The sequence below is a fragment of the Panthera uncia genome (assembly GCF_023721935.1).
Source record: "Panthera uncia isolate 11264 chromosome C1 unlocalized genomic scaffold, Puncia_PCG_1.0 HiC_scaffold_3, whole genome shotgun sequence".
Taxonomy (NCBI): domain Eukaryota; kingdom Metazoa; phylum Chordata; class Mammalia; order Carnivora; family Felidae; genus Panthera; species Panthera uncia.
Window position 1 is genome coordinate 57801045 of NW_026057584.1, and position 26879 is coordinate 57827923.

At 37.4% G+C, this 26879-nt stretch overlaps 1 protein-coding gene across 2 annotated transcripts in view; it reads left to right on the forward strand.

Moving 5' to 3' along the window:
• CHN1 (chimerin 1) overlaps positions 1–26879 on the forward strand; it is a 201471-nt gene that overhangs the window by 112879 nt on the left and 61713 nt on the right. The window contains exon 7 of one of the 2 annotated variants that reach the window (XM_049616020.1): positions 1788–2076. In XM_049616020.1, coding sequence (XP_049471977.1) covers positions 1788–2076 — 289 coding nt within the window. Of the gene's footprint in view, positions 1–1787; positions 2077–2188; positions 4172–26879 lie in introns of those variants that run through there. The other variant, XM_049616019.1, reaches the window with a different exon arrangement.

Consider the following 26879-nt stretch of genomic DNA (forward strand, 5'->3'; position numbering starts at 1 on the left):
CCTTCTGCCCTACACTCCCATACTGTTCAGATTTTAGAATAAATGTGAGTGACAAGTGCCTACCACCATTGCTTGGATAGTCTTTAGTTTAAGTGCCACACGCACTGTGAAATCATAAACCCCTGAAGGAGTAAAATGGTCTAATCCCTCATTGAAATGTCTCTGAACACACCTGAGCTATAAAAGGACTTAATGTTTAACAGTGCTGAGTGATTATTGTTTTAAGACTCTTACAAAAATTATAAAGTGGCCTTCCATGTTTATTACTCAAAAAACAGATAATATGTCTTAACAGAAAGGAAATAATAAAAACAGTATATTAAACTGAAAGAAACTTTTATATTTAACTTTGGTGTAGAAATTTTACCTTCTACTTTTTTAGACTTACATTATAATGAAAATTTACTTAGGAGAAATATGTCTATAACATTACAGGAAAATGACCAGTGGGAAATTGGAATTATATGGATCATTCACTTGAGTATAAATCAAAATATAATTGCTTTTAAAGGACCAAAGGTGGATAAATTTTATTATAGTAGAAGGACCATCATGGATAGAATGCCGGGTTCTAGATTCAATAATTACTAAAGTTCAATTTGAACTACAGAAACAGAGATACCTCAGGCCATTATAAAAAATTATTTTGTTTCCTTTTTTAAGGATAAATTAAAAGTAGAATCTTAAGTTGGTAAGTCCTGTCTTTCTGGAATATAATCAATACCAGAATAATATTGTTGTGAAAGTTTGGAGTCCTAATTAAACATTTTACTTTGGTATTAAACACGGTATTATTTTGGTATTTAAGTTCACCTCTGTTCTGTGTATTTGGGGGTCTTTCTTGTTGTTGTTCTGTGTATTTTTAACAGTGAAATTAAATACATCCTCTCTGACTTGTTTTGTTTTTAATTAGGCTCACTTGGGATTGCCTTTGGGAGACCATGATACTGGCTCTTGGTGCCTTTTGGCATCCCCTTTCATAAAATCAGGAGGCAAAATACTGAAATTATCAGAAGAGTAAACCATTATTCTCCGGTTTTTAAAGTATGTCACCAAAACATGACCCAAAAGTGAGAACAGATCTAGAGTCCATTCGTTTATGACTTCTGTGCCCTATATATATTGCTGACGTTTCTTGCCTCGACTCAACATGCAGACACAGAAAAATGACTATATAAAAGGAAAGAGCAAGTCATTGACTCATGGCTACAAATCGCAAAAGTATGTTTCTGTTGCCATCCTGCCTTACTGTGTGGTTCAGGTTCTGGACTCAGCTGTGCTTTAAATGATTGCTGGCATTGTACTTACGTGAGCCCATTAAATGGGGCTTTCTCATTAAAAGACATGAATGCTGGGGTCTAAAGCATGTTGAATATTTTTATTGATCGACTTGAAGAGAACATGTTAATAAAGAAATTTCATCTATTATGGAGTTGACTAATTGAATATAGAATGTGCTCTAATAGGATATAAGCTTTATTTTCCTTCACTTTTCCTACAGGTTAATGAAGTGGTTTAAAAAGATAAACAAGAACATTGTTTCCCTTCTAGAGTAGGCATGCTTTTAGCTAGTTATCCCTAGTTGTTGCAAGTTTATTCTTTGTGTTCACAAGTTTTATTTTCTGTATTCCAGACGATTCATAGAGATTAGCCACAGTTTATTTAACAAAGAAGACACACACAAAGCAATAGTTTTTTTTTGCTCTTTCTCTTTTTTTTTTTTTTTTTCAGAAAGAATTCACTTGCTTACTTTTCTTAAAAACATCTTTCCCATTTCATTGAGGCAGATTTGGAAGTCAAACCAGAAACTTCAGGCTCTACTACGATGGAAAGCACTTCGTTGGGGAGAAGCGCTTTGAGTCCATCCACGATCTGGTGACTGATGGATTGATTACTCTCTATATTGAAACCAAGGCAGCAGAATACATTGCCAAGATGACGATAAACCCAATTTATGAGCACATAGGATACACAACCTTAAACAGAGAGCCAGCATACCAAAAACATATGCCAGTCCTGAAAGAGACACATGATGAGAGAGATTCTACAGGCCAGGATGGGGTGTCAGAGAAAAGGGTAAGCTACCATGAAACCACACTTTATCTTCTTCTGTTTGGGGTCCGTATAAAAAAGCCATTATTGCCAGAAGAGATTGACTTCTCCACAGAGCTTTGAAAAAGATGTGCGTTTCCCTAATGTCACTGGTTTCTGTGGTGCTGAACTTTGCATATATCTAATTCTTGTTCAGTTATGTCAGGTATATATTTGTGCTCCATATTATTTCCTATTTTATCAGTTTCATGGTTTTTAAAACTATGTTGAAAAAAAAATGTCCCCTGATTAAAAAAAAAAAAAAAAAGCTCAGGGCTTTGGGTCAGAAGCATGACTATGGTCAAGAAAAGAGAGCTGTATTACATGAGAAATTGAGGGGGTCGCATAATCTATCAAAACTACTTTTTTATTCCCGTTATAAATAGTTCCGTTCTTTAGCAAAATGATATATAGCCATGCTTTAAAGTACATAGGATTAAATTCAGTCTATCGATAACTTGTACTATTTTGGGAATCAGTCAGTCTTGAGTAACAGGAGTGTTTATCTCCTTCGGGACCCTTAAGAATTAATTGAATCAGAAAGATTTATTTTAATTACAAGAGACAATTTAAGTTTTTCCTTTGTCACATTTTAGTTGTAATATGTTTAAAGTTAACATCAGAAGTTTCAATTCCTTGGCATTACTATTTGCTTTGGAAAATGATCCCTAGCTGCCTCTTTATCCCTCAGAAAAAGAGTGAGAGAATTTCTTGATGTTTTACATTGTATGGGATTTAGTTGGGAGAATTTTATGTATTCTAATTGGAATTGTGTTATTCACTCTAATATTCTTGAGGCTCTCCCGCGGCCATATTAAAGAAATGCAGTATTATATAGTGATTTGAGCTTGGATTGTGTCACCAAATAGATTTGTGCACAAATTCTACCATTTTACCAGTTGTGTGAACTTACTTCGTGTCACTGAATTTCTCTGTGCTTTGATGTTCTCATTTGTAAAATTATAATCAAACTGTTGTGAGGATTGATTGAAGGAGATAGTATGTGCAAAATAGTCAAACAGCGACAGGCACACAGTAAGCACTCATGAGTTTGGTGGTGACGTTACTGTGACAGCTATATTACCTCAAGGCGGTATCCTAAAATACTTGCAGTTATCTTGAAGTATTTAGGCACAGAATGGAAATTTAAAATGTTCATTGTCTAGCCTAAATTTTAGTTTCTGGCAAATCTAACTCAAAGTAGCATTTTGTGGCTACAGCAAACCCAACATTTTAAATTACAGACTGTAGAAAATTTGTAGAAAAAGGTTTTTCATGTATTCGTGTTTGTTAGGAACCCTAATCTTTTTTGGAAGTAACCAGAATGTAGAATCCTAATTGCTTGCCGTATTTAATATTGTTCTTTTCACTCTCTAGTTCCCATTTTCTCACTTTTGGTTATTTTCTATTCATGGTATTTTTCAGTCATGCTCGTATTTAAGTATCTCTAATACTGACAATGCATTTTATGCAGATGTGATAGAATATTCTAAGTCAGCATTTGTGAATGTGTTTAAAATGTGTTCATGTGAGGTTTTTAGAGTTGATCGGCCAAATGATGACCTTTGCTAATGTGTTCTGGATATACTTTTCAAAATCAAGAGACTCGAACTAAAGACACAGCTGTTTCCCACTGGGCTAGTCATTTCACCTCCTAGAGTCTTGGTTGTCCCTCCTACAAAGTGAAAGTAGCATTCACAGAGGAAAGAGACTGAGGTAGACGATGTCTGGAGGACCCTTTTAGCTCTAGGATCCGTGATTCCCCATGTATTCTGGCAGCAGCACCTGTGATGGTACATGGTCTGGATTGCCTGCTGCTGATGGCCACTGATGGCCACATAGAGTGAGGTAGCTAGCACCGGAAAGTATTTCTCTCCAGCGGTACATAGTTAAGGATCATGGAAAAAAAAATTTTTTTTTCTCTTTGCTTTAAACTGCATGCATCTTAAATCTAGTTGGCTTAAAATCTACTCACTCAAAAATAGATTTATTTTATTTATAGGTGTCATCCAACAGGACAGGGATGATGACCTGTTCAGGAGCTTGAAACATTGATTCCCTGTCACAGTTGATGACATTTGTAAGTAAAGACAATCGTGTTTCATTGATTTCAAATATCGCTTGACACAAGTATGATTTAATAAGTATTTTACTGGATCCTGAATAGCTAAAGTCCCTCTTGTCCGGGAGGGGCTTACCTTTTCCTCAGAGGCAAAAGTGGTGATTTCGCGGGAGTTAGGATGCTGGTGTGGAAAGGTTGCTGGTATTGGAGTTCAGAGCTAGGTTCCAGTTCTGCTACAGGAATTGATTTCATGTGTCACTTTGGACAGACTGCTTCACTTCTCTGAGACTGTGTTTCCCCGCCTTTAATAAGAGGGCTTTGGGCCAGATGATCTCCAAGATGTGGTTCTTGTTATAGTCTGTGATCCTTCAAGGAGTGTAGGTATTGTAAGAGGCAGAGAACATAGGACAGAAATAGCACCGAAGTCTGGTCTTGAAAGGTGAGATCTATTTTTAGCTTATCTACCAACTAATTGTGTGACTTTGGGACAATCCCCTAGCCTGTCTGGACTTCAGATTCTTCACAGATAAGCGTTTTTCTCTAAAACAGTAATTTTACAATTGTTACAATTTTGCTTACTGCAAAAAGGGCTCTGTGCTCAAATAGGCTTGCTGAAAAAAAAATTTTTTTAACTTACCTATTTCTTTTCTGTAGTCTTCTCAGTTTCGCTAATGACCTAATAATATGTGTTATGACTCTCCAAGAGTGTTCCCAGACTTCCCTGAAGCGCCTCGCCACTCTTCAGAAAATTATTCAGGAAAATAATATTTCACGAAATCCACTTGGGGAAATTCTGAATCAGATATCTCTTAAGGTCTTTCCTCCTTCTAAAATTAAAGGAGGAGAATGCCATGCATGTTTTATTTTTCAGTCCTTAAGTGTAAGTTGAGCATCTGAGCTTTGTGGAAGGTTATCAGGATGGTTTGATGGCCTTAAAGTTTTTTGCCACAGGAAGTGAATCCTGAAGGTCCCTAGCTGTCCCTAGGAAAGCTCGTGGCATATTCTGAGGGCGGAGATTTTTTTTCCAAGTGACATCTGTGTCATTTTTTCATTAACTCTCCAATTCCTTCTCCAGCTTGAAATATCAATCAGAAACTTGAATTTCTTTTCAAAAAGTATTAAGAGAAATTTAGTCATGAAGTGGTAGCCTGTTGAAAAGCCAGAGTTCCTTCTCTTCTAAAATGGCTTAACTGTAGTATCCACACTGGCCATGAACCCAGCTTTTATTAGTTACTTTTTCAAAATTTATCTTGGAACTGTATTTGAATAGTTTCTTTCTCCAAGTAGTAAATGTCATATGTTTGCTTCAACAGATATTGGACCAATGATTGAATGCAACAATTTTTATGATAATTTTATACTTATTAATAATGTAATTTCAAATTCTCCAAAGCCCTGCTTTAGAACATGTCTCATAGCTGTTAATAATATAAACTGCCAAATAAAATATATTAATTTGCATTTCAGAAACTGTGCTAGGAGTCAGAACTCAGAATCTAGCCAGGACCTCATTTCTTTAGAATCTAGTCTTCTAAGCCCCAAACCTGCCTCACATGTAAGAGTGACCTGTGATGGCAAGGGGGTGCAAAATCCATTTGTTGGTTTTATGGAACTTCACCAAGCCAAATAACCTATATGTGTCTGTGTGTGTATATATGTGTTTTTTTCTTCCCCTGGAAGTTTGGAATGATTGCAATGCTTGGCATACTGTCATATTATTTTATTCTTCAGGAATTTCTTTTACATTTAAATTCCACTTTTTAAAGACTTCTTTGGGAATCACCAGACTGCATATGTACTGAAAAACCTTGTGAAGTTTGAAGTTTAAATGTAATCAGGGCCCTGCCAAAAAACTGCTATAACTACTGGACTTCTTTTGGCATCTCCATAAAATGATAGGAGTCTTTGTCCCTGGGAATGGCAAAAGGGGCCCAGGCAGTCTGGTCTGCTAATTGTCTTATTCTCCCACGAAACAGCTCTCCTAAATGTTTTTACTTTGCTTAAAAAATATGTAGCTAGCACATTATTTGTATCCCTATAATCTCAGTATAGAAATCAGCGGGGAAAGCCATACTTAATCATTGCGAAAGTAACCATATCAGAGGAGGGAGTACCATGAAGCAATCTACAGAAAACTGTTCTTTGACTTTATACCTTACCACTTTTTAAAGCCTATCTTTTCCGGGGCACCTGGGTGGCGCAGTTGGTTGAGAGACCGACTTCGGCTCAGGTCATGATCTCACAGTTCGTGGGTTTGAGCCCCGCATCAGGCTCTGGGCCGACAGCTCAGAGCCTGGATCCTGCTTCCAATTCTGTATTTCCCTTTCTCTCTCTCTTCCACTCTCCTGCTCGTTCTCTCTCTCTCTCCGTCTCTCTCTCTCTCAAAAATAAGTAAACATTAAAAAAAATAAAGCCTGTCTTTTGCTTCTTCGTCCTTATTCTTCCCCAACTTGTGCTCCTGTTGTTCATCTGCTTCCTAACCCTGCCTTTATCCATATCCATTCCTCTCTCCCCTGGTCAGATTTACATGCTCACACTTCCATTGTGGCTGAAGGTTAGGATGAGTTGTTCCAGGGGAGAACAGGCACTCGGAGAACTGCCATATTTGCCCAGGATCACCTATTTGTATAAAGAAGCCAATTTAGTCATTTGTGAGAAAGACTATAGTTGCCCTACAGAACGTCTAATAGTGGGTTTGTCTTCTCTAAGTATCCTTCTTAAGAATCAAGTAGAGTTAAAAATCCTACATAGTCAGTATATAAGTATATATTTGTGTGGTTTTGAGCAAGCCCTAAGTCTCCCTGGGTCTCAATTTGCCTCGGTCTCTAAAATGAGGATTATGGATTCTGTTATACTGGTGGTTATGAACATTCATGAAATTTTATAAAGTGGCCTTCCTCGTATGTAATGCATTATTGACTTTGGGATCAGAGCCATCACCAACCAGATGCCCATTTGTGGGTCTGAGTACTGTTCCCCCAGCCTTTGCTGGAAACAGCATGTTCAGGTTTCTCTTCAGGATCCATCTTTTCATTGCTTGAAGTGCCCTCCTTGTTCACAACATAACATCAAACAGCTCCAAATTGCTTCATCCAACAGTGGAGTTTCTCTTTTAGTAATACTAGGATGCCTCTAATTGTGTCTAAACAGGAAGCATGTCTTTGCCCAATAATATGCTAAGGATTTTTAAGGCTAGAATATGTTATTTTTTATGGTATTTGCATTTTAGTATTGACCAGTATTTTAACTCTACTTTCCCTGAATGTAAGACAATTAAAGTCTTCTGCTTCTCTGCCTGTCAGTGAACTTTTATTGAAGGTGCATCCCATGTTGAGTCCATTAGCAAGCATCTCTCAAATTTCCCCGAACTTCTGATTATTCTCCTAACTCCAGCTAGGCAAACCCTCTCCTTCCTTGGCCTTAACATCTTCACGTTTCACTTTCTAGATAGTCTTCTATGAGCTGTCTATCTAAATAGATTTGTGGTTTTACTCAAGAGTAATCTTGGAACATAAATAAGTAAAGAGCATTGCAAAAATATCATCCCCATGTCTTCTTCAGTATCCATGAACACTGACTCATCTCCTATGAAAATTAATTGCATTTAATTCAACATCTATTGCATGCCTCCTGTTTGTAAGGAAACAGGCTAGACTCTGGAAGGGATAAAAGATGTACAAGATAGAAGCCCTGCCTCAAAGAAACCCTGCCTTATATGTTAATGTTTTCATTGTTTCCACCCTAATTAATTAGCAATTAGGGATCTTGATAGCAAGAGGCTACCTGCCTATATCATCTGAAGAGTACTGCAGTTCAGTAAGTATTAAGTTGGACTTGCTCTGATGTGAGTTTGCTTCTCTAATAGCCCAGCAGATCACAGAAAACACTTTTGTAGACAAGAACACTACTTTTTCAGAATCATAGATCAGAAATTAATAGGACATTCTGGCATTCCACTCCAGTTTCAAGGCTTTAAACCCCCCGTGTTGTTACACTTCTCGTTCAGCACTTTGGATTTTATATTAATGGTTGTTGACTGACTACATGAACAAATGAGTGTATTTTATGAATTCAGCCAAATCCGAGAAAGAAAAATATAGTCACTCAAGTTGATTTGATACTTTATATTATTTTTCCTTTAAGAACTCAGAATCCTTAGGATGTCTCTGTGAGGTAGGGATGGCCATTCCTTATTCCATAGCTAGAGCATCTGAGGAACAGAAAAATTGTGATATGAAATAGTTTGTGAAATGTGGTGGCTAGATGCATGTCTTCGGGGATATGTGCCAAGAAGCCAAGATGGTTAGAGAAGTGGCATCTCCCCAAACTCATGGTTATATCAGTCATGTGTTGGGACAGTGTGGACCCCACCAGAGAATCTCATACTTATAATGATTAAAGAAAACTCAAAGGGGGCCCCGGACATTTGTTGCATGAATCTCCTCTGTTCCTCCATCTTATCACCCACAGAAAGGATTAGTAATTAAAAGCCATTAGGGAAAACCAGATGGAAAGATGAAAACGGAAGTAAACACCAAATCTTCAGCTCCAAAAACCAGGCCAACGGAAGACCAAATTGTAATTTACCAAGCCAGCTGCAGTTTTGGAAGATCTCTGTACATGAGCCAATTTAACAAATAAAATAAGTCTTAAATTACTGGCTTGAGGGTTGGAAAAGGAAGCTGTTAGAGATTGTTTCACAATTGCTATTTCAGAGTCTCCAGCATTTTGGTGAGGAAAGAATCATTGGTGGCCTCTCCATTTAACTCTGAAACAGAAATCAGCTCTGGTGGCTTTAGGAGTGATAGCATTTGGGTACAAAGTGAGTGACACTATCAAGCAATCATCTGGCTTTCCCATGTTGCCCACAAACTAATTCTCTGGGCAATTCTAAAATAAAACTTTCCAGTTTCAATAAATGCTTTTTTTTTTTTAATTTTTAATGTTTATTTGTTTTTGAGAGAGACAGAGAGACAGAGAGAGCATAAGCGGGGAAGGTACAGAAAGCGAGGGAGGCACAGGATCCAAAGCAGGCTCCAGTCTCCGAGCTGTCAGCACAGATCCTGACGGGGGCTCAAACTCACAAACCGTGAATTCATCACCTGAGCTGAAGTCCGACACTCAACCGACTGAGCCACCCAGGTGCCCCTCATTTCAATAAATCCTTACATTAGATCTCATCCTAAATGATTTGGATCTGTAATTTTTTCTTGGGCCTTTTGCTCCATCCTATTTCCCTTTATCCTTGGAGTACTTTCTCTTTCCCTAATATTTAGACCTCTCAGAGACTCACAGATCATGCCCTGAGCCTTTCCTTACCTGAGTTGTGAGACCTTAATTGTTTTAAATGGCCTCATAAGTTAGTCCTTAACTCTTCTTGGGTCTCCTTTGAGTTACTGCACCCGGTCAAAAATGCTCAAACCTGAGCATTATATTGCAAAAATAGATTCTTTCAGTAAGACATTCTAGACCTCTATAATCAACTGATCGTGCCCTTGTTTATGTGATTCCTTTTAAGTGTGCTGCTATGTTATTTCATTGTTTTGCTCAGTAACTTGAATGAATCAGCTGTATTATCCTGTATTTCCTCAGGTTCTAAAGACATCCAGTGAAAATTCACTAAATGCTGTAGGTTTGCTGATGAACTAAAATTTTACAACTTAAACATTATTTTTGGTAATTTCTTTCTTTTCCTGTTTTAGGAAGCTCTTTTATTTTTGGTTTTATTTTTCAAATTTTAATTCCAGTATAGTTACATACAGTGTTATGTTAGTTTCAGGTGTACAATATAGTGATTCAATAATTCTATACATCACTCAGTGCTCATCATGATAAGTGTACTCTTAATCCCCCCCCCCTTTTTTTCCCCCCCCCCCCCCCCCCCCCGTAAACATCTGTTTGTTGTATACAGTTAAAAGATAGTTTCTCTATAGGTTTTTGGTTTGTTTTTTTTTTCTTCATTTGTTTTTTTAAATTCCACATATCAGTGAAATCATATGGTATTTATCTTTCTCTGACTAATTTCACTTAGCATTATGCCCTCTAGCTTCATCCACATCACTGCAATTAGCAAGATTTCATTCTTTTTTATGGCTGAATCATATTCCAGTGTGTGTGTGTATGTGTGTGTGTGTGTGTGTGTACACACTACATCTTCTTTATGCATTCATCTATCAATGGACACTTGGGCTGCTTCCATAATTTGGCTATTGTAAATAACGCTGCAGTGAACATAGGGGTGCATATATCTTTTCAAATTAGTGTTTTTGTATTCTTTGGGTAAATATCCGGTAGTGTGATTACTGGGTCATAGAGTAGTTCTATGTTTAACTGTTTGAGGCACCTCCACACCATTTTCCACAGTGGCTGTAGCAGTGTGCATTCCCACCAACAGTGCATGAGGGTCATCTTTGATAATTTCTAAATTAGTCTAGTTTGTACTTATTGACCAACATTGTTTGATTAAAAACAAACAAACCACCTTTAGTATAAAATTCCTCTCCAAAAGCAGAAGCTTTTATATGAATTGCAGATTATGTAGTACCATCTAAGAGATTTACACCTTTCTTTCTTTCACCCACTCAGCAGAAGGAGATCCTCGTCATGCGTATAGTTTGCTTAATAACTTTAGAATGACTTGGGGTTGCTGCTCAAGTTCATAGTCAGGAAAAAAAAACTATATAGTTCCCCTATCCCTGGAGAAAGTTCTGTTTTTCCTCGCAATGGGGAAACTGCAAATGAATAAGCCCATATCTCTTTATAGGCTTATTTTCTAAGAATTTTTTGTAAGTCAGCTTTATTGCAGTATAATTTATATACAATAAAATGCACACAGTTATGTGTCTAGTTTGATGAGCTTTGACAAATACACATACCTATGTAACCGCCACTGCAATCAAATATAGAACATGCCATTACTCCACAAAGTTCCCCTAGTGTCTCTTTGTAGAAAATCGCACCTCCACCCCCGGTCCTAGTGCAACCACTGATTAGATCTCTATCAGGACAAGAACTTATTTTTATAAGTATTGATATGAAGGTGGCATTCTTTTTAATGTTTTAGTTTTCCACATGTATAGCACTTTTTACCTTCATTTTCTATTTATTATAAGTACATCATCTTACTTACCTTTTTTTTTAAGTTTATTTATTTATTTATATTTTTGGAGAGAGAGAGAGAGAGAGAGAGAGAAAGAATCCCAAGCAGGCTCTGCCCTATCAGTGTGGAGCTCACTGTGGGGCTCGATCCCATGAACCGCGTGATCATGACCTGAGCCGAAATCAGGAGTTGGACACTTAACTGACTAAGCCACCCAGGTGCCCGTAAATACCTACCTTCTTATCTTGCTTTTAGATGTAAAATTTCTCAAGTCATATTATTTTAGAGAAATATGGGCAACAAAAGAATGACGGATGTTTAGTACCGATTGCAAGGCACTGTGACTTGTTGATGGTTTCACTCCTATCATTATGGGCTTTTCACTTTTTCATCTATGATAAGAACTTCAAAAATGTGGGAACACAATGAGAGAGGATTCTTAGGGAGGAAGGTCTTCTCTGCTCTGTTGGAATCTTGGACCTGAGCCAGAAGCACTCAGCCAGCTCTCCTTTAATCACTGCCATCTCTTGGCCCTTCCTCTCGGGAATAGGTCCCATGGCAGATGCTAGTCACAGTCACAGTTGATAGGAAGTACAGCGTCCCCGACTCTCTGAGTGGGAAGCGTACCACATGGTACCAAGTATCACAATGAGAAAAACTACCATTTCTGCTTCCTCTTTGCAGTTTGCTCAGATGGGAAAAGGCGTTCTTTGTGGCAGTGGTATGATTTCAGAAATCCCTATGGAATACCGCTGAAGCTTTTTTTCCCCAGCTTTATTGAGACCACTAGAGCATTTAGACATGTCTCCCTATGATCCTTGAAAGCTTGCAGGTACAACCCACTCAAGAATCCTGAAGACTGGAGTTCTGCTCTTCTCGTTCCCAGGTGAAGAGTGATAATCTCTTGTCTGACAAACTCCTATGTGTGGACTATGGGTTGTATAAAATCCTGGAGAAATGATTTTAAGTTTTCTCCTGGCGCCCTCAGACAAAACTATTGGAATATGAGTGAATGGGGGGAATGTTAATAGATGCAGAACCTTGACTCCACCCTAATTCCTTAAAAGTAGATTTAAGAATTTACATAGGAATTTTAGTAATCTCTTGCAATGCAGTTTGACTAGAGTAGGCTCTCCAGTGAACCAGAACTGTTCTCGAAGCCTCAGGAACTCAAAAACCTTGTGACCCTCTTTTAGAATTCGGCATGGTTTGTTGGCCACCTTCTTGAGGTCTACTGCTTCCTAAGGCTGGGAGGACTGGGTATAGTGGTGGAGGGGGAAGAGCACTAGAGTTCTGCTTCTGCTTCTACTTCTGAATAGAAACAGAGTAACAGAGTAGAGAAGAATTGTAGAAACGTGTTATGTACACTGACTAGTATACCATGTTATGCCTGTATATGTATATGTGGTATTTGTGAACCAGTCCACTCATGTGACCTAAAACTGTCCTTAAATTTCAAAAAAAGGAATCATGTGTTGATGTATCTAATTAATTTAAGAGCGTTTACTCCCCTACTCTTTTTTTTTTTTTTTTTTTTTTTTGGGACAGAGAGAGACAGAGCATGAACGGGGGAGGGTCAGAGAGAGAGGGAGACACAGAATCAGAAACAGGCTCCAGGCTCTGAGCCATCAGCCCAGAGCCTGACGCGGGGCTCGAACTCACGGACCGCGAGATCGTGACCTGGCTGAAGTCGGACGCTTAACCGACTGCGCCACCCAGGCGCCCCTTTACTCCCCTACTCTTAAGGAAATACACGTTCTTTATAAAAAATCTGAAAAATAGGAACTAAAAAGAAAAGAGGATTATTCATAGCCTCACCATCCACAGTGTATGTCAACATTTTGATAGATTTCCTTCAAGCCTTCCTGTGCACAGATTATTTTAAATTTTTATATTTTTATTGTACAAGTAATCCTTGTTCATTTCCTACAAAAATTAAAAAAAAAACATTTAAAAACTAGCATTAAATTCACACCAAATCCCATTATTGATGGATAACATAACCAACAATATTCTGTTTATTCTTCTAGAGTGTGTGTGTGTGTCTGTATGAGAGAGAGGAAAGGAGGGAGGAGAGAGAGAAAACATGTTTCTTCTATATAAACTCCTTTGTAATTTGCTTTACTATTAGGTTATGAAAAATCTTTCCATGCGAATAATGCTCAATTGTTTTAAATGTCTACATAACATTCCTTTATTTTAATGTTTATTTTTTTAGAGAGAAAGAGGTAGAGAGCCAGTGGGGGAGGGGCAAAAAAAGAGGGAGACAGAATCCCAAGTAGGCTCCACGCTGCCAGAGCAGAGTCTGATGTGGGACTTAAACTCACGAAGCACGAGATCGTGACCTGAGCCAAAATCAAGAGTCGGACGCTTGACTGACTGAGCCACCCAGGCGCCCCTGTGTAACATTACATTGTGTTTATATGCAGTAGTTATTCAACCAATCTCTTAATATATTTTTCATTCACTCATTTTATGAATATTTATTGAATACAGCTCATTTGGGCTACCGTGCCCAATACCAATCAAGACAACTTTGGATCTCCTCATGAAGCTAATTTTCTGTCTTATACACCGAGAATATTAAAAAGAAACTTGAAGATTATCTTCATGTTTTAAATGATGATATGTTGGTTCAGAGAGGAAAATTCTTCTGGCCAGGAAATTTTGTTGTTAAGTGATTGGTAACCAGTGGTTTTTTTCCTGCATGCTATGTTTTTTATAATAATGAATCTTCCTTAAGTATTTTTTAAAAATATTAAATAAAAATGGTTCCTTTGCTTATTCAGATTAGCATAATTTAGATTATACTAGTCATTTTAATAGATTTTCCAATTTAGATTTTTGTTTATTCTTGTAAATGGCTTTTCCCCTTCAAATATGAGATTTTTTTCCCCAGAATATTTAATGCTCTAAAAATCAGTATTTCTTCAGGAATAATGATAACTAACCAAAAAATTTAAATTTATAAGTTATTTGGGGGGTAACTTAAAAAAAACATACACAGTTGGAATAGTCTTTATCTTTAAAATGGAGAAGACCTGAAATCATTGTTTCACTATATGCTAATTTGGATGTAAATTAAAAAAAATTTAAAAATAAAATTAAAAAAAATCTACGTGCAAAAAATAAGTAAATAAATAAAATGGAGAAGACTTTCATGTGAAAAGCATATTTCTCCACTTGTTGAATATGGAGAGTTGCATCTTAGCTTCGTATGTAATCACAGCCACACTTGTCTGCTCTTTGAAGTTCCTTGGTTCTAAATTAATGAAGCAATTTGAGGGGAAAGGATTTCCATAACTTATATCTACAGTGTGCACCGGAGGATGGGGAGGTGAGATTAGCTAAAACTATTATTTAAGTCAGAAAGAACTATTTTGATATCTTGTGGACGTAACATTCTAATTACCGTATATTTCAAATGTGAATAGTGAATTCCCTTCATCTTTGAGTAATCCAATCCAATTACTCATCTTTGGGGGACAAAGCCCCCCAAAATGCCCCTGCCTACTTAGTGAATGTGACAAATACTTTTATTTGGAAACTGTTTATTGTTCCTGAGGAGGGGGTAAGTTTTTCATATATATTTTTAATTCATAGTGATATTAGATTATAAACAAGTGTTTGGAATATTTCACTTTTGGTTTCATACAAAAAATATTCTAAGCTTTTAAAAAAAATTTTTTTTTAACGTTTATTTATTTTTGAGACAGAGACAGAGCACGAACGGGGGAGGGTCAGAGAGAGAGGGAGACATAGAATCTGAAACAGACTTCAGGCTCCAAGCTGTCAGCACAGAGCCCGACGCAGGGCTCGAACTCACGGACCACGAGATCATGACCTGAGCCGAAGTCGGACACTTAACCGACTGAGCCACCCAGGCGCCCCTAAACTTTTAAGCTAAATTTATTTATTTTTTCAAGACAGAACTTAAATGGTAATGGATCTTTAGCATCTGATCTGATGTTAAGACTCATCAAAGAATTTCTGTAGCCATGTATGCTAGTGTTTGATCATAGCTTTGGAGAAGTCCACAGCATCTGGTTCAAATGTTCTCTTTATTTAGAATCTGTTCTATTTCTTTCTTTAATTTCTTATTTTTTGAGATTTGTTTTCCAGGAAGATGTACCTTTGCTCCTCAAACAAAAGCATTTCAAAGGGAGCTTTAATTATCATATTATCTTCTACTTATCCAGACATTCTGACACACTCAAAACAATTTTTTTATTAGACATCCCCTTGGGACAGGATATCTGTTCATCTTATGACTTTAATGATGTCACTTTAAGCACATCATTAACCTCTTCAGGACTGAGTTGAAGAACTCAGCTTCCGCTTCATTAGATGCCATTCAGGTCCTTTCTAGCAGTCATGATTCACAACTAATAAGTTCTCTTTGTAACCCTCAAGAGATTTTTCAGACTTAAGATTCTGTACTTTTGAGAACTTACTATGTTAAGAAGACAGGCTGAAAACATGCACATTTCAATACAGGCTTGACTCATACTAACTAGGATTGTAAGTTGTCGAGCCAGTGACATAATTTCCTTTGGCCTCAGGAAATTGAAGGTCTTTTGTAGCTCCCCAATAAACATGTCTAAGGGTTGTAAGACTACAAATAATAATAAACATAACTAACATTTATTGAGCCTTTCTACGTCAGAAAGTGTGCTGGGTGTTTCACCAGAGGATCTGCTCTGATTTTCACAGCAATCCTTTTGAAGGTAGGGATTATAATAACATGGGTATCTTTAGGGATGATAGGTGTATGGGGAGTTATCAAAGGGATTCTGGGGGGCATGTTTTAATAGTGCATGCTTCATTTTTAAGAATGAAATCACAAAGGACAACCAGATCCACCAAATGTCCTTTGGTGTCATCATAGTGATGGAACCATAGACTGTGTTCGTATTTAAAGTAGGTAGATCACTTTATTGTGAGTAATTGGATTACTCAAAAAGGAAGAAATTACAGGCGCCTGGGTGGCTCAGTAGGTTAAGCGTCCTACGACTCCGGCTCAGGTCACGGTATCACACGCTGTTCGTGAGTTCGAGTCTCACGTCAGGCTCTGTGCTGACGCTCGGAGCCTAGAGCCTGCTTCAGATTCTGTATCTCCCTCTCTCTCTCTGCCCCTCCCCTGCTTACTCTCTCTCTCTCAAAAAGAAATAAAAACATTAAAAAAATGTTTTTTAAAATGAAGAAATTAAAACACCTTGGAACCTGCCCAGAGATAGTTGAAGCTTGGTCTAGATGGGCCCTTCACCCACTGAGGCATGTTATGCTAGAACTATAGTGCTTAGGTTTAGGTTTTGTTTTGTTTGTTTGTTTGTTTGTTCTGTTTTTAAAGAAACTCTTATCAATGTTAAAAGACTAAAAAGCTTCCAATTTACAGAATAAGAAACCTGTAACTATTGAGTTTTTAAGTATAAAAAACATGAAACAAAATAGTCTTCCCTGTATCGTAGCTTACTTCTCTGAGGGCTGCTTGTGTCAAATGCTACCTCCTTTCTTTACATCACAAAAAATGTACAAATCCAAATAGGCTTGTTCCTTTCATAGAAACAACAACAAAAATAAGTAAGAAAGGATTTTATACTTAGGTGATAGTGTAAATTATACATAAATGTGCAAAGCTGTCAATAATTCAACATGTGAATTTTAAATCACAGTGTACTTAATAGAATGAGCTCTGCATAAATTTCTTTAAAGTTTTATTATCGAACTATATTAAATGATTAACATAGCTTATTTGTATATTAATGAAATATACTTGCAACTAAGATTTATGAAAAGCATTTGTATTTATTATATTTAAGAAAAGTCTGTACACTTTTCCATTTTCAACAGTTGACGAAGACTCACGTTGACATCTTGAGGTTTCCATCATTTCAGTGTTCAAAGTGCTTATTAGCATTTCCTTGTCAAAGTTGAAGCTTACTTAGCTCTTTGTAACTGACAAAAGACCTTTGAGTTGACAGTCACCTCCTAAATAAATAAGATTGTGAAGGCAGTTGAAGTGTTTTTCAAATCAATACTCTAGAGACCATATGTAAAACTTACTATAGAGAGTTTATTATAATTTAGAAGCAAAAAAAGAAAAACAAACAAAAACCAAAACCCTCTCGTCTTCTTAACACAGTTTGACAATTTGTCATTTTCTGTCTTATCTCTCAGAAGCAGGGAAATCAGTAACAATGAATAAGGTTTAGCATTCGTGACTATAAAAGATAAAAAGATATTATTGCTAATGATCATACTTCTGAGAAAGTAATAAAGAAAGTGAAAAAATCTTTAATATAAAATAAACTTTGGGGAAAAAAAGAGGTTAGAGTGGAAGAGAGCCAAAGCATAAGAGACTCTTAAAAACTGAGAACAAACTGAGGGTTGATGGGGGGTGGGAGGGAGGGGAGGGTGGGGGATGGGTATTGAGGAGGGCACCTTTTGGGATGAGCACTGGGTGTTGTATGGAAACCAATTTGACAATAAACTTCATATATTGAAAAAATAAAATAAAACTTTGGGGGAAGTTCTAAAATACGCAGTCATAAGTAGTTTTGTTTTTAAGTATTTATTTGAGAGAGAGGACAAGCTGGGGAGGGACAGAGAGAGAGAAGGGAACAGAGGATCTAAAGCAGGCTCTGTGCTGACAGCAGAGAGCCCATTGTGGGGCTCAAACCCACAAACTGTGAGATCATGACCTGAGCAAAGTCGGATGCTCAACTGACCAGGCCACCCAGGCGCCCCAAAATCATAAAGAGTTTTTGATTAAAAAGTCAAATTCGCCTCGGGAATTTACCCCAGAAACCAAGAGCACGCTTTACACGCTGTATGTTAGCCAATTTGACAATAAATTATATTAAAAAACAATAATAAGTTAAATAGTCAAATTAGATCAAAGTTCTCATCAGTGACACTTTATATGCAATAGAGTGGCTACAGAAATTTTGATTTAGTAGATTCAGCGTGGGGCCCAGACACCCATTAATATATGAGAGGGAGCAAGTGAGAAAGAGAGAAGCTGCATGCATGGAGCTCACAGATCCTTTTGCACAGTAAAGATTACAGCGAATGGATTCGATTAGTGGTTCTCAAACATTTTGGACTGAGGAGCTCTTTACACTTTGAACATTGTTGAAGCGCTAAAGAGTTTTTATTTATATGAATCATAGCTATTGATATTTACTATACTGGAAATTAAAACAGATTTTTTCAATGCTGCTAATTCATTTAAAAAACAGTAAGCCCAATACATATTAATGTAATAGCATTATTAAGATCATGTTTTGTTGAACAACTTTAGTTAGAAGAGTGGCATTTTTTGCATTTCTCTTATTCTCCTTAATGTCTTACTTAATATTGGAGTGCCTGGGTGGCTCAGTCAGTTAAGTGTCTGACTTTGGCTCAGGTCACGATCTCCCAGTTCATGAGTTCAAGCCCCACGTTGGGTGCTGACAGCTCAGAGCCTGGAGCTTGCTTTGGATTCTGTGTCTCCCTCTCTCTCTGCCCCTCCCCCACTCATGCTTTGGCTGTCTCTCTCAAATACAAATGAACACTAAAAAAAATTTTTTTTAATGTCTTAATGTTTAGGAAACAGCCGGATTCCCATAAATGTTTCTGTGTTCAATCTGTGGTGGTATGTTATTTTAGTTGAAGCATATGAAGAGAACCTGACCTCATAGAAATAATATGCATTTGGAAAAGAAAGGAGTATTTGGATAGCCTTTTTAGATAGTTGTGGATATTTGTCTTTGGTACCTCACCAAAACTAGATAAATGGTAATTTTTTTTTTAATTGAAGTATAGTTAGCATATAATAATATTCATTTCAAGTATACAACATAGTGATTCAACATTTATATACATTACAAAATGATCACCATGAGAAGTCTAGTCACCATCTGTCACTATACAAAGTTAATGCAATATTATTGACTATATTCCCTATGTTTACTTTGACTTATTTATTTTATAACTGGAAGTTTATACCACTTAATTCCCCTCACCCGTTTTGTCCATCTCTCCACCCCCTCCCCTGTGACAACCACCAGTTCTCTGTATTTATGAATCTGTTTCTCTTTTGTTTTGTTTGCTCATTTATTTTCTTTTTTTAGATTCCAGATATAACTGAAATCATGGTATTTGTCTCTCTGACTTCTTTCACTTAGCATAATACCCTCTAGGTCCATCCATGTTGTCGCAAATGGCAGGATTTCATTCTTTTCTTATGACTAATATTCCATATATATATATAATATATATATTAAAGTGCTTGTGTATGTGTGTATACAGATGTGTGTGTGTGTGTGTGTGTGTGTGTGTGTGTGTGTATACGTGTGTGTGTCCACCTAGATAAGTAGTAGTTTCTTAACGGTTAACGTGCAGTGGTATTATCTGAAACCTTCACAATAAGCATTTATATTCTGTTACACTAAAATCCCTTGATCTGTTTTGAACTCCAAATGGATCTTGCAACTGTGCCTAATTCTATAGTATCATGTGTTGGCCATTTGGAAAATACTGGTTCACAGAGTTATACAGGTTTTCTAAACATTGACACATTTCTTTATACGATATCAAAAAATCACATTTGTTAATATCATCATTGACCTATCAGAAGAGTCATTTAAGTGGTGGGAAGCTGGTAATATGTTCAGGATGGCAGAAATAAAATTTCCAAAATTCTTATTTTCACTTGACAGTTTGAATTTTATCATTGACAGTCAGTTGTTTTCCTTGAGGTGGCTGGCTCATTTTTTTCATTTTTGAGAAAATGCCAAGTCTGAATAACTAATATTTATGTTAATCATTCTTCCAAGTGAAAAATGCTATTCTGTGGAAAAAGCAGCTAGCTCAGCTTGCAACTCCAACAATACTTTTCCTCAAGAAAACCATCCCTAAAAGGGACCCACATATCTTTTACATCGTTTTGTGTGAAGCAGACTCTCTTTTGGAGAGTTTTTTAAAAATACTGAGGTGTAAAACTCTAAATGTAATCTACCACAGAAACAACAGAAGAGACAGAGTTGGCAGAGGGGGGGGGAGAAAAAATCTAAATGTATGACCCACAATAACTAATTTAACACGCTATTGTTCATTAAAACCAGTACCTTTGGTATAAAAGACTGCATTAAATGCTGTACTTAGTATCTCAGAGAGTTGGTTCTTTTAAAAATGGAAACAAGGAAACATTATTCAACTGATGACATGGTTTGATATTTCTAACAGTGAAAAATGTAACAAAGGCATCCAAAGGCAAAAAATCTACAGCTGATCCCGCAGGAGGAGATATTTTTAGGCAAGTTATTTTTTTTTTAACATCATACTTCTTATTTTAATGTCTTCCTTATTAAGACATGCATTTGAAAATAGTTTCATCTTACAGTTTTATGGCAAATTGTGGGTTTGAGTTCTTGGGAAGAAAATAATCAAACTTTAAACCAGGTTTACTAGTGGTAGCTGCTGTCCAAATTCCCTTTTCTTTCTAACATCATTACGGAAGGGTTTTATTAATCCAGAAATATTCACTGCACTTTGTTCCTCAATACTAATTGTTTTGTTCCTGCATATCATTTAGACCACAGCGCTTCAGCCATCTTGAGAGTTGAAAACTGCAGTCCATGAATCCCGAGCATCCTTTCTGTTTCAGCTGGCACCTCTTCTCCTCACACAACCTGTGGTTTTCATGCAGTCTCATCCTTTAGTCAGCTATGGTTGCTAAGATACCTGTGTTGTCACAAATTTCCCAACATGTTTTCAGTTCACATTTGCATACAGTTTGGCTGTCACATGAGGAAACAGCATTTAAACTGCCCTTCTTTGCACCCCTGGCCGACGGTTCCTTTTTTAAAACACACGATATAAGATATTTTAAGGAATGGTCATTAGAAGAAAACAGTTGTTTTTTGTTTTTGTTTTTTTGTTTTTGTGTCAAATATATTCTGACAGTATCATAAGGACAGGAGGCTAGAATCCTTCAGACAGGCATTCATTTAGGAGTCTGAAGAATTCACTGAGGCTTGCAAATACGCCATGAACTTTGTGTGCGCCTTCTTTCAACATTGATCTCCTTATTTACGGTCATGCTTTCAACATTTAGCACCTGCTGGGTTCCAAACACTGTTAGGTGATAAGACTGATGGCCAATGATGATAGTAGTTATCGGTATAACCACCGACACCTAGTCTCAGGGAGCTCTCTGCATGCTAGGTGCTGAGAATGCGTCCTGTGTCCTCATTCCATGCATTCTGCTACGTGATCTCACCTCACCTTGTCCTCCCAACAATGCTAAGATACTGTCATCATTTCAATTTTACACTGAAGAAACTGAAATTTCCCCTGAGGTCCCATAACGATAGCAGGTGGACCTGAGGTCTTTTACAGATAGTCTTTATTCAAGAGCCAAGCTTTTAGCTATTCAACTGTAGATAACACTGGATTTCAGTTAAAATTTGTTTTGCTAGCTCTTTATTTTTTTAATGTTTATTTTTTTATTATTTATTTTGAAGAGGGGGGCTAGCAGGGGAGGGGCAGAGAGAGAGGGAGAAACAGAGAATCCCAAGCAGGCTCCACACTGTCAGCAAGGAGCCCGATGTGGGGCTCAAACTCATCAAACTATGAGTTCATGACCTGAGGCGAAACCAAGAGTCAGATGCTTAACCAACTGAGCCACCCAGGAATCCCTGTTTAACTCTTTTAGGCAGATTGAGGAGGAAGGTTTATAAGCGGCAGCTCCCTGCCTGTTATTGACAATCAGAGGACTGTTACGAGGTGGTCAGCAAACTGCCTTGTGGTTTGGTTGTTAGAAGCTGCTGAAGGTACCTCCAGGTTGGGAGAAGAAAGAGATCTGGGATGGAAAGACATGTAGAAGTCACCCTCTCATAAAAGGAGGAAGAAGCTTGGAAGGAAGACATGGACGTAGATTTCATGAGTAAACACAACTTTTGTTAGAAAATACGATTTTTGGGATTCACACAGGATGGAATAAAGCCATTACCCATCCAGTACTTACCCCAGTTATAATTGGTTCATTAAATATATATTTATTTGTTTAATATCAGGTCCTTATGAAAATAGCTAGGGCTCTATTCTCTGGTACTCACCAGTTTCACTAATGCCTAGAACATAGTAGATATTCAATAAAATACTTCTTTACTTATTCATTTATTTCTATTTATTTGTATATATATTTTTAAGTAGGCTTCATGCCCAGCATGGAGCCCAACACAGAGGTTGAACTCATGACCCTGAGATCGAGACCTGAGCTGAGATCAAAAGTCGGATGCTTAACCGACTGAGCCACCCAGGCGTCCGTCAATAAAATATCTTTTGAATGAAGACTATTTAGAACTGCGTATTGTACATATATACTTTGACCATTTCTGTATTTTCTTTTAATGAATTAGTGGGCTGTATGAAGTATTTATACACTCTTGGGCCACATGTCAAAAACTCCAAATTCTTAGTTATTTATACTATATTCTTTTAAAGATAAAATGCATCTAATTATGAAATTCCTGCATTAGCCTGTTTGTGGAATCTCTGTTATAAATATAAGACTTAGTTAATTATTTACCCATGAGATTGGAATGGCTTGCCACCTTATAAATTATGTATGTCTGTTTGGTGAATTTTAATGGAAAGTTTAATTACCTCTTTCTAAAGACAGCTTAATTAGTTGCTCAGGAGACTGACTACTCTCTCAATCCATTGGTTTGGAGGGTGCTTTTGTTGATTTGTTTTTATTTAAGGAACACGAAAAGCCAATGCCAAAACAAAAATAAAAATAAAAAGGCAAGCTGCTCCGTAACTCTCATTGCAGGCTTGGTAGACATTGGACAGAGGTTCTGCATACACCTAATTAAAAGCAACACATCACTGCACTCACCGCCATCAAAATAATCAAGAAAGCTTTTAAATTGCCAGAAATTAATCACCAAAGCTGACCTTCTCGGTAAACCATTTGTCAGGTTTAGAACTGAACTGGGGGTGGCCATGTTCACCTGTCCACATTTCTGCTTGCTGTTGGTTCTGGGTCTTCGTAACCCTGGGCTTTCCTAAGGTCAGAGTCAGTCTCATCACATGTTAAGCGATCCTATGCCTGGTCCCAGGGAAGCAGAGTGGAGTAGAGAGAAATGGAGTGTGAAGTTAGGAGTCTTGGGTCTCCATCTTGGCTTATCTGCAAATACTTGAACATCACAGAATTTTCTTTCCGAAAAACAGGATTGTCGGGATGCCATGCAGTAGTGTGTGTGACAGAACGCTTTGTAGAATCCAAAGCTCTGTGTAAGTGCTAAAGTGCATAAGAGCCAGACTTGGATTTTTTTTTAACCAAAATATGCAGAAGAATACGGTAATGAAAGTTCTTGTAAAGTAAGGCTAGAATAGGATCATTAAGCCAGTTACCTCACAGATTACTTTGTGCTGTGTCACACGGCTATAGAACCAGTCCTGCTGCTGGAAGGGATCTCCCTCGGTCACCCAGGCCTGCTTTCCTGAAACAAGACAGGAATAGGCTAAACATCTTCCTAGAACATCACCTTTACCCAGTAGTAATGACTGAAAACATTTTTATATTAAACATGTTTATGTGGGTGCATTATGGGGGAGCTTAGCCACCCCTGGGTGGCTTCCACCCCTGCTTACTGTTGGTTGCTCTTGGGGACATTTTAGTGGAAAAGGTAGTAAAGCTCTAGCCTAAGCTCACTGGAGAGCCTTAAATAACATTTGACCTTACCAACTGAAGATCTTCACTTAAATTATCCCCCATTATCCTATCCTTTGAAGAAGAGGAAAGCGGCAGGGTGGATCCTTCCCAGTATATTAAAATGTCACTGAAAGATAGATGTTAAGTTATCCTTTTTAATCTTTTCTTCTTCCTGCTCACAGGAAGTTGATTGTAGTCTGACTTTCTGTGTCTTACTGACTAATGTACTGATAAGTTCTGGGCCTCGTCCAGATGCTTCAAATTACTCTTAAGATGTCAAACTTCATATATATATACATGTATGTGTGTATATATATACACACACGTATATGTATATATATATACACATATGTATATATACGTGTATATACACACACACACACACACACATATATATATATATATATATATATATATATCTTTTATAAGTTAGGGGTTGTTAAAGTTCTCTCTTAATTTCCTTAGGATCTTGTGAACTAACAGGAATTTCAGAAAATGAAATACTATGGACATGATATAAAAAGTTGATTTTAGAAAGTGCCCAGATACAGGCTATTTTTACTTTTTTAACATCATTGTCTTGATGTAAAACATGCCACATGGCAGTGTCGTTACAAGAAAACACAAGTTAGTGTCTAACAGTGAGGTTATAAATTATGCTCATGTTTATACTTCTTCTCAAGGTAATTGCTATGAAAGTTAAATTTTTTGCCTTCAGGCCACTATTACCATTTTCAAATAATAAAAACAGGTTTTCAAAATAGGTATGCTTGAACTTCACAAGTATACTTTATACCATGAATCAACATTTATCTTTGTTGAGGCTTAAAAAGACATTTTTCTTTTTATTTTAGAGAGACCACACAAGTTGGAAAGAGGGACAGAGGAGAGAGAGAGAGAGAGAGAGAGAGAGAGAGAGAAAGTTAAGCAGGTTCCATGCTCGTCACCAAGCCCAATGTGGGGCTCGATCCCACAACCTTGGGATCATGACCTGAGCCAATATCGAGAGTTGGGTGCTCAACCAACTGAGCCATCCAGGTGCCCCGAGGCTTAAAAACAGTATTAAAATAAATCACAATTTGAATATTTTCATCCAATTACACATATAGGAAATAAGCGTTTATAACTTAAATTTAAGTAAGTTGGTAACAGGCCCTTGTTAAAAGAACCAAAACACACAGACTTCATCCCAGCCTAATCCATAGAAGTCACTGGAAGAATGAGGAAGCTAAAAATATCATGCTTAGCTTTTATTGTGATACACTGGCTTGCCTCTGTTAAATTGGTGATTGCAAAATGTTCGCTGGACTGTAATAGCTTGAAATAACCTCACATGGCAGTTTAAAATCTGAAAATACTATTAATATCATTGTGAGTTGGCATTTTAGTTGTATTTTCCAAATATACATTCTAACTAAAAGCTTTCTGAAAAAGTGAAATGTCTGTGATTCCAGAGTTTTGCAGTAGATTTAAAAATCCCTAATTGTTCACAAGGTGTTAGAGTTCCTCTAATTTCATCTCCTCTGTTACAGAACAATAATAGTGTTTCTTTAAGTCTTGCAGGTAATAAGTGCCAAAAATATGGGTTAAAAAAATCAAAATGCCAATGATACATTTCCTATTAGCCCCTCAGGTTTATTGAGGGAGAACATTTTGAGAATTTCCCATGGGGGCCGATACAGCTTTTGATTAGGAAGAATCAAGAAAGACTGTTGTTACAATCATTACCATCTAACCAATCATTGCCAATGGCTGAATATTGGAGAGTGTCAGACTAGAATGCTTTATTGTGTAATTTTATGTATATTACATGTATATATTACTTTGTAGTTCCATAACTCAGGACAGGAAACATCTTCCCATTTATTTTATCTTCCCAAAGCACCTATTATATAAATTGTTATCAGTATACTGGGGCTGTAATCTAGTATCCTTTAAGAACTTGTAAATGAAAACATAAGACTGTGTCTTAGGAAGTGACTTTAAAATCACCATTTATATCTGAACAGAAATATGCAAAACCTTCAAAAAGAGACACCTGGCTCAGTTGGCTGAGCATCTGACTCTTGATTTCACCTCAGGTCATGATCCCAGGGTTGTGAGATTGAGTCCTGCGTCTGGCTCAGCACTGAGCATAGAGCCTGCTTAAGATTCTCTCTGTCTCGGGGCGCCTGGGTGGCGCAGTCGGTTGGGCGGCTGACTCCGGCTCAGGTCATGATCTCGTGGTCCGTGAGTTCAAGCCCCGCGTCGGGCTCTGTGCTGACAGCTCAGAGCCTGGAGCCTGTTTCAGATTCTGTGTCTCCCTCTCTCTCTGACCCTCCCCCGTTCATGCTCTGTCTCTCTCTGTCTCAAAAATAAATAAACGTAAAAAAAAATTAAAAAAAAAAAAAAGATTCTCTCTGTCTCTCCCTCTGCTCACTAGCTCACTCACTTTTCTTCCCTCTGACAGAGAAACAGACAGACAGACACCTGGAAAAAGACTCAAAGAGGTGGAAGTTGCTCAGGTCCATCTAAGCACTGGTTTGAAATGAGGGGGGCCCCCACTAACTAGACATTTAATGTTCTTGTCAATTAGCAGGGCCATCTTAATTGTAGAGGATTCAACAAATGGCTTAACTCTGCATTCAGTACTCCGTTCACCTAACCCGCTCCACTTGTTCCGGTTTCTTTCTCATCAGCATCCTAATTATGTTTCGTTTCCAGTATAGGTATGTTACCAGAAAAGAGAATGTTGATCACCTACTCTACGATCATTATATCTCATACTTACTATAGACTGTTGTCAGTCTGCTTTTATCCATCAGTTTTATGAACTTGGTATTATAATGTCACTCTTGAGAAATATATATGATCACCTTGAGTTTCTGAGCCTACAAGACTAGGTACCAGACAAAAGCCTGTACCAAATTAGCCAGGGCTGC